At 50.2% G+C, this 13,979-nt stretch overlaps 1 protein-coding gene across 2 annotated transcripts; it reads left to right on the top strand.

Moving 5' to 3' along the window:
* The first annotated feature begins 487 nt into the window (after positions 1-487).
* Set (SET nuclear proto-oncogene) lies at positions 488-12,103 on the top strand. 2 transcript variants are annotated; one of them, XM_063244342.1, is made up of 8 exons: positions 488-686; positions 8,063-8,120; positions 8,750-8,892; positions 9,241-9,344; positions 9,439-9,552; positions 9,974-10,144; positions 10,228-10,374; positions 11,207-12,103. In XM_063244342.1, the coding sequence occupies exons 1-8, from the start codon at positions 584-586 to the stop codon at positions 11,228-11,230; spliced, it is 864 nt and encodes a 287-aa protein (XP_063100412.1). In that variant the 5' UTR covers positions 488-583; the 3' UTR covers positions 11,231-12,103. The 2 variants fall into 2 exon arrangements, with proteins under 2 accessions (XP_063100412.1, XP_063100411.1); XM_063244341.1 differs by lacking the exon at positions 488-686 and adding an exon at positions 6,236-6,687.
* The last annotated feature ends 1,876 nt before the right edge of the window (positions 12,104-13,979 follow it).

The raw sequence follows: 13,979 nt of genomic DNA, 5'->3' as shown, positions 1-13,979 counted from the left end.
ACTCTCTCCCCAGTGCTGGGGAAGGAAGCAGGGCCTGCAGGGGTCTCCGCCCCCCCAGCTGCACCCCTGTTCTTTCCCACTTTGACAACTGCTGCCGGGGGTCGGGTGGGGTGGGAGGACGGAGACTGTGACGGGGTCAGCCAGCCCTTCGAGTGGGGTGGGTGGTGTGGGGTGAGGACGACTGGAGAAGGTCCCAGGCTGAGGGGAGGTGGCAGCACAGCTAATCTGGAGACCAAAGGGACAAAGCAGAAGCCACGCTCTGGTGGGGCGGGATGGGCCAAGGAGGGACCCCGGAGGGGCCCGGGGTTCAAAAGCTCAGAGCTACTCAGGGCAAGGCCAGGCTGCGTCCTCCGGCAGCGGCCAACAGGTCCCGGCGGGGCGCCCGCGCCCCTGGGGGAGGGGTGCGGCGGGGGGGGGGGGCCGGGGCGCAGGGTGTGTCCCGGCCTTGTCTTGTAAATGCCCCTCCAGGCAGGGCGGCTCTGAGCCGATTTAAACCCCCGGCACCTGGGCCCGCCTCCGTGCCTGAGCGGCTTCCTGTGGCCGGAGACGACCCTGGGCCTGGCGCTGGGACTTCCCTCGTGTCATGGCCCCCAAGCGCCAGTCTTTGCTCACCCCTCCGACCAAGAAGGCCCGCCAGTCTCCGGGCCCCAAGGCAGCGTCGGCCTCTCCGGGCCTGCCCAAGGGAGGTAAGTGCTGGCGCCACGTTACTGGGGATTTAAGGATCCGCAAGGATTGACTTTGTGATTTCTCCTCCCCCACCGCCCAGCCGTGACCCAGACTCTCCTGCGCGGGCTGAAGGCTGGGGTGGGTGGATTGGGAAGAAGGGAAGCCAGGCCTAGAAGGGCTGGGTTACCCCGGCTTCCTACCGGGGCTTTTAGGCTTTGGGTGTGGGTGTGGGTATGTGAAGAAAGGGGGGCCTCGCTATATAGCCAGACAGGCCTTGAACTCATGGCGATCCTCCTGCCTCAGCCTCCTGAGTGCTGGGATTACAGGCGAGTGCCACCACAGCCCTTTGGGTTGGGGGGAATCTCAGTCTTGGCCAGCGGCCTTCCCGTCAGTTCTCTACACCTTGCCGATTTCCTAAACCTTTGGTGGGTCTTGCTTTCCCCAAAACGCCCTCCCCGTTTCTTGCAGCTGCTCCCGCCGTCCCACAGTTCCCTCCTTTTCCCTCCAGGCCTCTTCCTCCCCGCCAGAGCAGAGCCAGTCACGTGACTGGCTCCGCGGCTGCAATCCTCATCGGCCTCCAGGTGTAGATTGGGACTTCCGGGCTGGGTCCTCCCGCTGCCTGCCTGCCTCCGCGGGCTCCGGCTCCTGCAGCGGAGTTCCGGAACCCTCCAGCGGGGCCTCCGGGACCGCTCCCCTACCTCCACCAGCAGGGGGCTCTGTCATTTCGGGGAGGGGACGCTGGTAGAAATCTCTTAAATGCTGGGGATTGAACCCGGATCTTCAAACTGAGCTACATTCCCAGCTCCTCTTTGTTGTTTTTTGTAACGCAAATTGAACTGAGGACCTAGCGCCACATTTCCGGTTCCCTTAGCCCTTTTAATGTACTTTATACTTTTTTTGGAGACAGTATTACTATGCAACCCAGACTGGCTTCACAAATTCAGTGGTCCTCCTGCCTCAGTCTCCTGAGTTCTGGTATTACAAGCCCGGAGCACCACACCCAGCTCTAGCTCTTTTTATAGTCTGTTTTTTAAAAATTTTATTTATTTTTTTTCTCCAGCTGGGAATTGAACCCATAACCTTTGCACTGAGCTACATCCCCAGCACTTTTTAAAATTTTGAGTTAGGGACTCCTAAATTACTCAACCAGGCCTCAGACTTATGATCCTCCTACCTCAACCAGAGGTTGAAACTTCAAAGTGTACTTCACTACATGTGGCAGGAACATCTTTCGTTTTTTGAGACAGGGTTTCCCTGTGCAGTTCAGGCTGGCATTGAACTCACTGCATTCCTACTGCCCTAGCTTTCCAAGAGCTGGGGGGACAGGCGTGCACTAGCATGCTGGGCTTGTAAAGTCACTTTTGCAGTCTTTGTCCCGAACCTCAGCCCCTTTGTAGAGGGGCCCACTGCCCACCCAGCAGCATTGGAGTCATTCTGTCCTGGTCTTTGAGTGTTCAGGTGACCATGGCAACTGTTTTTTTTTTTTTTTTTTTTTTTTTTTTTTCAATCGGTACCGGCCATATGCTTGCAAGGCAGGCACTTATGCCGCTGAGCTAAATCCCCAGCCCCTACCATGACAGCTTTGTGGCTGGCCTTGCTTCCCTGATGCTAATGGTTGAGCTTGGAGGGCTGTGTTTCTTAGGGTTTGGATGGGGACGCAAAGCTGCTTGTCTTGCAGGTCCCTCTGACAGTGGGGATGTGGCCTGGCTTCCTCAGATCAGCCTGGGCTGGGTACAAGGTGGGACAGCCAGTGGCTAGGGAAGGACCACTGGGCTAGGAGTCTTGGCCCTCCTACTTCCGGTCCCTTGCCTCCATAAGGGAAGCAGATGCCTCCTGTGCTGCTGGCTATGTTGGCACGGCCAAGGGTGTGGGACCCACCCTGCTTTTTTTCCCTCCTTTAAAATGGGTCAGCACTCAGCAACTGGCACATTAGGAGTCCTTGGGGTTGGGCAGTAAATGCCTTTCCAGGAGTATGGGAAAGTGGGTGTGCTCTCCTGTCTCCTTTCGCTTGGCTTCCTGGGGAAAATAACCAGGACCCAAAGGACAGAGGGTGCAGGCACAGGCTCTCCCGGGCTCCGTGCTGAGCTCTCCAGTGTTAGGACGGCAGCAGGGGCCGAGGATCCCCATGATAGATCAGGAAAAGGCTCACAGAGGTGTGGGGGTGGCATTCAGGGCCACCAGAGCTCACGTTCCTAGCCAGCACCTCTGACCTAGGCTTGCTGGCTTCATCGGGGTTTTCTCTTCCAGGAAGACAGGAAGTGGGAGAGGGAGTGAGGAGGAGGCCAAGAGGGAATGCAGCCTGCAGGACACAGAGCCCCCCCTTGTTTACTAAAACTTCTGCCCTTTTGCTTTCTCTTTCTCTTCTACTTGGTGCAGTTGTGTTGAGAAGTGCTGTGTGGGGCATTTTGGGAATAAGGACTGGGGATTTGGGGGTTGGGGGAGTGGAGGTATCATAGGGTCCCCAGCACCCATGGATACTTAACTCTGTGTGTGCAGGCTTCAGAGGCAGGTGGCTCCTGCTTCTGGTACCAACCTGTGAATCGGGCTAAGTTTCATCCCAGTAGTGAGCTGTCACTGGCATTCTTTTTTTTTGGTCTTCTTTTGAGACAGGGTCTTTCTATGCAATTCAGGCTGGCCTTGAGCTCACTTTGTAGCCTAGGCTACAACCTAGGTTAGGTCTCAAACTCGCTACGATCCTCCTGCCTCAGCCTCCCGAGTGCTGGGATTACAGGGGTGAGCCACCATGCCTGACTACTTGCACCTTTTTTAAAAAGTAGAAAATTAGGGTCAGGGATTTAGCTCAGCGGCATACGTGCCTGCCTGGCAAGCTCGAGGTCATGAGTTCAATCCCCAGTACCGCAAAAAAAAAAAAAAAAAAAAAGAAAATTAGAGTTACATCTCTCTTAGGGAGGGTACTAATGTTTTATGTGTAGGTGGGTACCAGTTCACATGTCAAATGTAGGCTGTGTGTGTACTTTTGGGTTTTTTGTTTTGTTTTTAGAACCAGGGATCAAACTCATGACTTTGTGCTTTGCCAGGCAGGCACTGTGCTGCTAAGCTATATCCCCAGCTGTACTTTATTTTGTCTTTTTGAGACAGGGTCACTATGTAGTTCAGGCTAGACTTGGGCTCACTTTATAGCCCAGGCGGTCTGCAACTTGCAGCAACAATCCTCCTGCCTCAGCCTCCTGACTGCTGGGGTTATACCAGTGCACCACTACAGCCACTTTTTACTTTTGTTTTTTGAGGCAAGGTCTCCCTATGTAGACTAGGCTGGCCTTGAATTTGTAGCCATCCTCCTGCCTCAGCCTCCTGAGTGCCCCTGGGATTAGAGCAATGTCCTGCTTAATGTATGCAGTATTGCAGGTTCCATTATAAAAGGGCTAACAGTGTGCTTCAGTAGTAGAGAGCTTGCCTCAGCATGCAGAAGGCCCTGGACTCTATCCCTAATACTGGAAAATAAGTAAATATATAAAATTGAAGTGCTGGTGTGGTTGGTGTACATGCCTGTAATCCCAAGGCAGAGAAGGAGGACGGCTCTCAGTTCCATGCCAGCCTGGGTTACATAGTTAAAAGCCAGCATGAGCTATATATAATGAAATCTTGTCTCAAAAAACCAAAACTAAGTAAATATAGAAACCACTGCTAACATCCTTTAGAGTATTGGTTCTGTCATTTGTAGAAAAGTTCAGTTTGGGACTAGGGATGAAGTGAGATGAGAAACATTAAAACTCACCTTTTTTTTTTTTTTTTTTTTGTCATTTTCCTTTTTATCGGTACCGGGGATCGAACTCACGACTGGCTGCTTGCAAGGCAGGTGCTTACACCGCTGAGTTAAAACCCCAGCCCCAAAATTCACCTGTTGTGGAAATATTTTTAAGTGATGATTATGGGATAGTACCACAGCCTAAGGCCGGTGTCATCCTTAGTGTGGCACAGTACAGGCTGCTCACAGGAGCTGCTTTTATTTATTTATTTTTCTTTAACTTTTTATGGGTTCCAGGGATCAAACTCATGACCGCCTGCTTGCAAGACAGGTGCTTATGCCGCTGAGCTAAACTCCCAGCCCAGGAGCTGCTTTTGAGATTTGCCATTGGTTGGGTTGGGTGACATCACTGAAACTCATGCTACAAGTCGGGGCTTATTCCCCCTCACTCCCCTGAACTCAACTGAGAATAAGGTTTAGAGGGAAGGATTTGGGAGTTTCTGGGTTCGAAGCACTCTAAAAAGATCTTTGTGTTCTCTAAGCATGAACTGCGCGCCATTTATGTAACACCTGATCACTGACCACGGGCTGTCTTGAACATTAAAGGCGCCTAGTTGAGCTTCACGAGCCCACAGTAAAACTTGATTGCAGGCAGGCAGAGAACCCAGCCTGGAGTTCTGGTTACAAACACGGGGTGGGGGGGCGGGGAGTAGATGGGAGGCTTGGCCCTAGAGGAGAGAGAAGGGGGCCTGGAGCATCACCATTTCCTGGAGAGCAGTATCTTTTTTTTTTTTTTTTTGTCTTTTTCATTTTTATCGGTACCAGGGATCGAACTCACGACCGCCTGCTTGCAAGGCAGGTGCTTATGCTGCTGAGCTAAACCTCCAGCCCAAAGCAGTATCTTTAAGCCGATGACCGTACTCGGAGTTTCAGGGTTTGGCTTTCTCTAAAGAACAGCCCGCAATCTCGAATCCCCCGGGCTCCGAACCTAGCGCCACGTGCATCCCCGCAGGGAGCACTTGTGCAACCCCATGCGACAGGGCCTAGCGACGCCGTGACGCCAGGACCTCTGGGTTGCTTTTTGCGAGAGCTTCGTCCCCAGTTGGGCCCGAAGGACCCGCGGTGGGCGTGGTGCCCGCCTGCCTGCAGGGGACTTCCATTTCAGCCAGAGCTTGTTCAAGCACCGACAGCTCCTGTAATTGCCCAACAGAGGCGGATCCGTGGAAGAAGGGTGGAAGAAGGGTGATTCGTCCAAGGGTCCCAGCCGCCTCCTAAGCAAGGCTTGAGCTGGAACCCGGCGACCGCCCCGCAGGTGGGTGCGTGGCTTCTTTGGGCTTTGCAGAGCAGCCTCGGACCATGCTGGAATGGTGGCTTCGCCGCCTGGATCAGAGTGGCAGCGCCGCCTTCTTTCTCCGGCGAGGACGTAGGCGCCCGGATGCGAGGGCGGGCGACTGAGGCCCGCACTGTTGGGGGGCCACAAGCGCCCCTCTTGTGTTCCCCGCGCCGCCGCACAGAGAAGGGAAGCCGCTCCGCCACCATGTGACGTGCGGGCGGGCGGGGGGGGGGAAGGAGGGAGCCTGCGCAGCCTTGCGGGCCCCGCCCCCCGGCCGCCGCGCGCCCGCCGCGCGCCAATGTCCCGGGTCGGGCTGGAGAAGGGGAAGGGGGGGAGGGGAGCGCGGCGCGGGGGGCCGGCCCGTACGTCGCGCCGTTCTTTCCTCCCGCCTCTTCGCAAGGCCTTGTGTCTCCTCGCTGCGACTCCGCCCCTTCGTCCCGGCGCCCTAGCCAATGGCGAAACGGCGCGAGCCTCTCCGGCCGGGGGCGGGGCGTGCGCGCGAGGCTCAGCGCGCTTGCGCCTTGTGGCTCGCCCCTCGCCGTGAGGAGGAGGTGGAGGAGGAGGCGGCTCGGGGAGAGCGAGCAGCGAGCCGGAGCGCGGAGCGCTAGTGAGGGAGCCAAACCACCCGCCTGCCCGCCCGCCCGCCTGCCCGCCAGCCGCCGCCTCCCCTCCGCAAGCAAGAGCCCCGGCCGGGGCCCGGCACGCCGCCCCCCGTCCCTCCCTGGTCTTCTGGCCGCGAGGGCACAGCGAGCAAAGAGAGCGAGGGGGAGGGCGAGCGAGCCGCGCCGGGAGGAGGCGGCCGGACCGAGCGGGCGCCCGCGCGTGTGGCGTGAGGGAAGCCGCCTGCCCGCCCGCTCCCTTCGCCTTCCCTTCTCCCCCTTCCCGCTCCCGCAACCGCGGAGCAGCACCATGTCGGCGCCGGCGGCCAAAGTCAGTAAAAAGGAGCTCAACTCCAACCACGACGGGGCCGACGAGACCTCAGGTGAGCGGCGGGCGAGGCGGGGGCCGGCTGCGCCGCCATCTTCGCCGTCCGCCCGGGCCGCAGCCGGCGGCGGGGCGCCGGGGGCGCGCGGGGCCGGCGGGCGGGAGCCGCGGGATCGGCGCCCTTTTTGTGTCGCGCCGGCGCCGCGGCCGGGGCCGGGGCCGGGTGGCGCCGCGGCTGCGGGGGCGCTGCGGCCTGCTCGGCGCGGGCGGAGGAGACCCCCCCTTCTCCCCCTCCCGCGCTCTCCTCCCCTCCTCCTCCCTCCCTCCCGAGAAGCCTCTCTTTATTGTGCTCCGCCATGATGCCTCGCTCCTATCAGCCGCCGCCACCACCGCCACATGGTGCGGCCGGACGCGGCCTCGCGCTGGGCCTCCCCGCCCGGCGCCCCCCGCTGCACCAAGGCCGCGGGCTTCGCGCTCGTGTCGGGCCGGGCCATGGGCGCACGCGGCGGGCCCGGGTGGCTTGGGATGCTCGGGCGCCGTGCGCGCTCCCCACGTGGGCGGCCGCCACGGCGCGGGCCCCGGCGGAGCGCTTGCCCCGGGACGCCCCTGAAATCTCTACTTCGGCGGGAAGGGCCCGCTAGCGGCCCCGCCGATGCCGGGATGGTTACCGGAAATGACCCGCGCGTTGGGGCCCTGCACGCCCACTTAGCATTGTAGGGCTTTTCGCAGTTCCTACCGGACAAAAGGGCACCGAGCAGGAGCACACCCTCTGCTCTTCCTCTTTATCCTTCGCCTTGTAGTTTTCTCAACGCGTAATTTTCCCCCGTAATCGTGCTCCAAAATCGTGCGGGCCCATCTGGGCGATCCTTCCTCCGCGGGTGGCTTGGAGCCGTGGGGGAGGTCGGATTCGAATCCGGGCCCTCCGTTTCTAGGATTCCGTAGGGTTTGCGACGATGGAGTACTTCTGAGGACTTAGTTTTGTCCCTGTGCCGTTTTGTCTTCAGTGTGCCGAGTACTGAGCAGAACCTTCAACTTTCTGTAAAAAGTATTTGTACCAATGAGCGAAGTGATCGAGTCCTAAATTGTATTGTTGTGCTTTAGTTTCAATATTCTAGTTAGCAGCCAGCATTCCATTGCAAGTGTATAATGTGATAAATAAACACACCAAGAATTCGTGAATAAGTCTGGGCCTGATCTTTTTTAAAACGATTAGAATCGTGTCTTCTTGTATTGGAACTGTTTGTAAAGGTACTACAGCGAATCATAATTGGTCTCTTAATGTAAAAGTAATTTGTCAGCTAAGTGCATGAACACGTGGAGAACACTCTTTATATGTAGTTTGCACTTCTTAAAATCAGCTTTATGTTGGCCTGTCGTGCCGTGGTAGTAGTAAAAAGTCCATAGTATTGAGTTTTATGCTCCTTTTTTTGCAGAAAAAGAACAACAAGAGGCAATTGAACACATTGATGAAGTACAAAATGAAATAGACAGGTAAAGTTTTTTCTGATCTACTTTGGTGTTTTCTGAAATGCATCTCTTGGTCTGATAACTTTGAAACGTGGAAATCTCTGGTTGGCAAGAGGGATTTGATTGTCTTAGTTGGAAGTAGATATATTCCGTGTAATTTTTCTGTGAAATATAGAGATGATTTAATTTTAAAAAGAACTGACTTTAAACGATTGGGTTTGATTTTTTTTTTTTTTTCACCTGCCAAAGAGGACAAATCTCTTGAATTGTGTAGAATTTCTCGGGATTTAACCTAAAGTGCATCTGTGTTAAAAGAACTTGCTTGCTACATTGTTGCTTGATTAAAGACTTTATTTAGAGCATTTTCTTAAGGGAAACAATTATGAGTTTGGTTGGAAATCCAGTTGATAAAGTTCTTATACAGTGTTACCAGAATGTTCTTTCTGGGACTTTTTAAGAATCGGTCATTGATTAAAAAGAAATTGCCATCTTAGTTTTGTGTCTTTAGCTACAAACTAGGTGATTTGGTTATTAAAAATATGGGGTTTGAACTATTCTAAGGCTATTGGGGTTGAATGTTAGTCTGTAGTCAGGGAGTTTCTGTGTTAGTCAAATACCATCATTATTGTCATGTTTTCATTTGTTTGCTTCAGACTTAATGAACAAGCCAGTGAGGAGATATTGAAAGTAGAACAGAAATATAACAAACTCCGCCAACCATTTTTTCAAAAGAGATCAGAACTGATCGCCAAAATCCCCAATTTTTGGGTAACAACATTTGTTAACCATCCACAAGGTATGTTGTGGTCAGAACATTGGTAAAAGATGTAGGTGGAGGTGTGGGGTTCATTTGTTGGGGTGGAGGAGCCTGGCTCAGGATTGAATTGAGTATGTTGAGTAGCATGTACGTATTGAAATCTTTAGCGAGGGAAGCCCACTTCATTGCTTTCTCTACTTAGAGCAGAGCTGAGTGTAGTTACCTGATTAAAAAGCAGTCACTGTTCTGCTTCTGAAAAATTTGTCTTTTTTTAAAATAATGGACTTATAAAATGAAAGGTGATCCCTAGAGGGTTGAGAAGGACTCACTTAAGTTGTTAATGTTTACCTGTTTAAGTTTCAACTGATATATAATTTGCTGGTCTAGTGTCTGCACTGCTTGGGGAAGAAGATGAAGAAGCATTGCATTATTTGACCAGAGTTGAAGTGACAGAATTTGAAGACATAAAATCAGGTTACAGAATAGATTTTGTAAGTGTTCATATCTGTTGGTCACTTGAGATTAATTTAAGCTTTAGATAAGCTATTTATACTGATAAACTCATCTTGCAATTATTTATTATAGTATTTTGATGAAAATCCTTACTTCGAAAATAAAGTTCTTTCCAAAGAATTTCATCTGAATGAGAGTGGTGACCCATCTTCAAAGTCCACTGAAATCAAATGGAAATCTGGAAAGGTATGCTTTGGAAAATTCTCAGAGAGATGGAATGTTTTATGTTTTAACTTGGTAGAACCATGTAACTAGTACTTGGGTTTTGTTGATTTTTGTTATTGATTGTTAAATATAATAAAAATCTTAGTGTGTTGAGCCAAAAACAGTTTTATAATAGTAGAGACTTTCAGTAGCAACGTGAAATTTTGAGTTATGTCCCTGTGTAAGTGCTTATAGTTAATGTAGAATAGTTTATAATGAAAAAGCCAAATTTAGTTGGTCTTAGGAAATAATTTTCTCATTGTACGTCTATAATTGGTTTTAGATAGACTAGTGTAAGTACTGATGTTTTTTGATAATGTTTTGGGAGGATTATTACTAACTCATGGGGAGTTTAGGTATTGTGGAAGCTTTATATCAAAAGTTTCCTCACATTTTCACTTAGGATTTGACGAAACGTTCAAGTCAAACACAGAATAAAGCCAGTAGGAAGAGGCAGCATGAAGAACCTGAGAGCTTTTTTACTTGGTTTACTGACCATTCTGATGCAGGCGCGGATGAGTTAGGAGAGGTCATCAAAGATGACATTTGGCCAAATCCATTGCAGTACTATTTGGTAAGTTGAGTATTGGTTTCCTAGAAGTAGTAGTTGTCAGGTTTGGGAAAACGTGAGTTCTAAGGAACTCTTGTAATTTAAAGGTTCCTGATATGGATGATGAGGAAGGGGAAGGAGAAGAAGATGATGATGATGATGAAGAAGAAGAAGGATTAGAAGACATTGATGAAGAAGGAGATGAAGATGAGGGTGAAGAAGATGAAGATGACGACGAAGGAGAGGAAGGAGAGGTAAAGAAAGTAGTAGGCTAAGCTGGAGAAGGACCCTCGCCACATTGGGGGACTACAGGATGGCTGGTGTGAGCTACTGATTTGGGAAGATAATGTTAGACACCTAGAATCAAGGTGTCTGATTCCTGTTAATGATTGAATTCTGTTGGTTTTTGTGGGAACCTGTCTTTCCCTAGCCAGTGTTTAAGGAAAACAATAGTATAGTAGCTGGTCAAGTTCAGAAATGTCTCCCAATTTTAAGAAAAGCTGTGTGTGTTTGTATCCCCCTACCCACCCTATTGTGGTGGTAGAGATTGGACCTTGAGCATGCTATCTATGCAAGTGCTCTACCATTTAGCTAACCACCCAAGCCAAAACTGTAAAATTTAATAGGTTAGGCTGTGGGCCTGGTGTAATGGTACACATCTGTGATCCTAGCACTTGGGAGGCTGAGGCAGGAATATTGCCCCAAGTTTGAGGCCAGTCTGAACAAGATCCTGTCTAAAAACCAAGAAAGAAAAAATAAGTCAAGTTTGGTAGGTTGGTTATATGGTTCAGTCTATGCCCAAAGACTTTAATTCTGGCCAAGGATTTAGCTCAGCGGCACAGGTGCCTACCTGCCAAGCTCAAGGTCCTGAGTTCCATCTCCAGTACCAAAAAGATAAGATTTGGTTCTGAGGTATTGCCAGATTTTCTGACATAGTATGGTAGAACTTTTGTCTTGATGTGATACAGATTAATCCAGAGGTTAGAAACCGGGAGTCCTTAGGAGATGGTCCTTCACAATGCATGGAAACAAGGGCCTGGCTTGGGAATGGAGCCTGAGGACTTAACTGCCCACTTTCTTTTGCAGGAGGATGAAGGAGAAGATGACTAATTGAACACTGATGGATTCCAGTCTTCTTGTTTTTTCCTTTTTTTAAAATTTTAATTTTAATTTTCTCCAGTCCCTGGGAGCAAGTTACAGTCTTTTTTTCCCCTCTTGTGCTCAGTCACCCTGTTCTTGAGGTCTCTCTTCTCACACACCGTGGTTCTCAACTTTGTGGGGTGAAACCTTGAACGGAACACAGTGGGAAAAGGATCTCTACAACCTTCTGTTCTAAATTCATTTTGATCCCCTCCTGTCTCCACACTCACTTTTGGAATCAACACCACCACCGTGCTCTGTGGGAAAAAAGAAAACCCTCCACTCCCTTCACTCTGCTGGAAGCTGGAGGGGGCTAGGCCCCTGTGTAGTAGTGCATAGAATTCTAGCTTTTTTCCTCCTTTCTCTGTATATTGGGCTCAGAGATTACACTGTGTCTCTATGTGAATATGGACAGTTAGCATTTACCAACATGTACCTGTCTACTTTCTCTTGTTTAAAAAAAGATTAAAAAAAACTTAAAAAAATGGGGTATAGAAGGTCAGCAGAGGGTGGGTTTGAGATGTTGGGTGGGTTAAGCGGGCATTTGACAACATGGCTTCTCCTTTGGCATGTTTAATTGTGATGTTAACAGACATCCTTGCAGTTTAAGATGACACTTTCAAAAATAAAATTATCTCCTAATGATGACTTGAGCCCTGCCACTCGATGGGAGAATCAGAACCTGTAGGGTTTTATTTGGAATTGACATTCTCTAATGTAATTTTGTTGGTTTATTTTTAAAATCTTTTTTTGTTTTCACTGGAAAGGAAAGGTGATGCGCAGTTTTAAACGTTCAAAGTGTACAAGTTGCTTTGTTACAATAAAACTACATGTGTACACAAAGGGTTTGATGTTTTCTCTCAGAATGGATGTACTGCCAGGGCCTCCCAAGTTTGACTTGTAACAACCCCATTGTCAGACTTTCTTACCTAACTCCCTATTTTTTGATATGCACTTTCCAGGATGACCTCAGGGCTATATAGGTGGAGTTAAAGGGATTTGAATCTATGTTATGTCTCCACAGCCAGCACAGTTTTGTCAATGATTTCTGAAAATGTCATTTGAGATACCAGAATCTGAACTGAGTTCCAAGTTGTACTCTTAACTTTTGATAGGCAGCTTTGAAATGGCCCTCTGGACCCGGATGTAAGAGGTACATCCTCCACCACCCACGTCAACACATGCTTGGTGCTCACCTGGCTGCCTGTGGGGCAGCTGCTGGTGTGTGTGTGTGGGATGTAGCAGTGTCCAGCCAAGGAAGGGGCGTTCGAGGCTTAGGAGTGCTTTTCCTCTGGAGCCCCAGGGGTTGGAGGAAACAGATGCCACTGTGTGAATCTGGGTGGGATGGGTCTGCAGACTGCTCAAAGCCACTGGACGGAGTAACATCATGAGAGGCTTCTTAGTGCATAAGCCTTTTACTTCTGTAAAATAGAGCTGAAAGTAAATGTAGATTTTTGGGGGCTGAATTAATGGACAGCCTAGTCAAAAGCTTTTTGATGTATAGAAATTTATAAATGGAATGATTCCATTAGGTGAAGTGTAACCCTTACCTGTTTTAGATGGATAGTTGTGATTTCTGCACAGGTCTCTGTTTAGTGAACTCATTACTGTACTGGTCAGGGATCTTGCTCCAATAAAGGAACATAAAGATGTTTTTTGGACTGAGGTCATTCTCCTTGATTTGCAGAGAAACGTGACTGATAGGGGGTAATCAGTTCAGCAACACAGGACCTAGCGTAGGTTCATCTGTATAAAGAGGACTCAAATGCCTGGCTGTAGACCCATTCCTACCTCCAACTTGATGTCACAGTGTCAATTTCTGCTGCAGTCCTGTACCCTTAGGAAGCTGAGACAGGAAGATTGCTGTGACTTTCAGGCCAGTCTAGATTGACTTCCAAAGGCTAGTGTTTTTTGGCTTGTTTTTTTAGGATTGGGGCTTGTGTGCTCAAGGCTGGCTTCCCACTCCAGGGCCCAGGCAGGCCTCTTGCTCCCTCCAGGGTATCCTGAGCAGGTCCTAGCCCTGTACTGCAGCCAGCTATGGTTTAAGGGTGGGTTCTAGACCAGGCACAAAGTAGACTGCACTGTGAGAAAAGTGCAGTGGCCATTGGGTTCCTGAATCATTTACTGAGCATCCGGTGGGGGGGGGGGGGACTCCTGAGGGACACTGGGGTAGCACATAGGCTGCTTTGCAGAGAAACTCCCTTCTCTGTGCTTTGCTTTCCCAAAGCTTTGGAGGACAAGGAGATCTTCGTTCTGGTTTCAAAACTTTAGAACAGTTTTATAGTTACTTATTTCTCCAATAGTTGTTTCTCCACTAATTCCAGCATAGCAATTTATGTAAAGGGTATAACTGGAATCCAGGCTAGTTTTGAACCACTATGTAGCCCAGGCTGGCCTCCAACTCTAGGTGATCTTGCTGCCTCCAATAATTTGAAAATGACAAAGTTGGGTGTGGGTGTTACAGCTGCAAATCCTAGCACTCAGGAGGCTGAGGCAGGATGCCATGAGTTCAAGGACATTTTGGACTACATAGGTAAATACTAGCCTTGGCTACAGTGAGATCCTGTCTCAAAAAAGACAACTGTTCCTTAATACCCACTTGACAGAGCTTTTACAGTGTAGAGTTAACATGGTCCAGTGTTTCTGAGCATCATGTTTGACAGACTCCTGTTTGCTGCACCAGTCTGGATCACTCCTGAAAGGTACATAGTTGACCTTG

The sequence above is a fragment of the Cavia porcellus genome, unplaced genomic scaffold (genome assembly GCF_034190915.1).
Source record: "Cavia porcellus strain 051 isolate PalLab524CR breed Dunkin Hartley unplaced genomic scaffold, mCavPor4.1 scaffold_49, whole genome shotgun sequence".
NCBI lineage: Eukaryota > Metazoa > Chordata > Mammalia > Rodentia > Caviidae > Cavia > Cavia porcellus.
The sequence above is the reverse complement of the archived record's forward strand: the minus strand, read 5'-3'. Positions and strand labels throughout refer to the sequence as shown.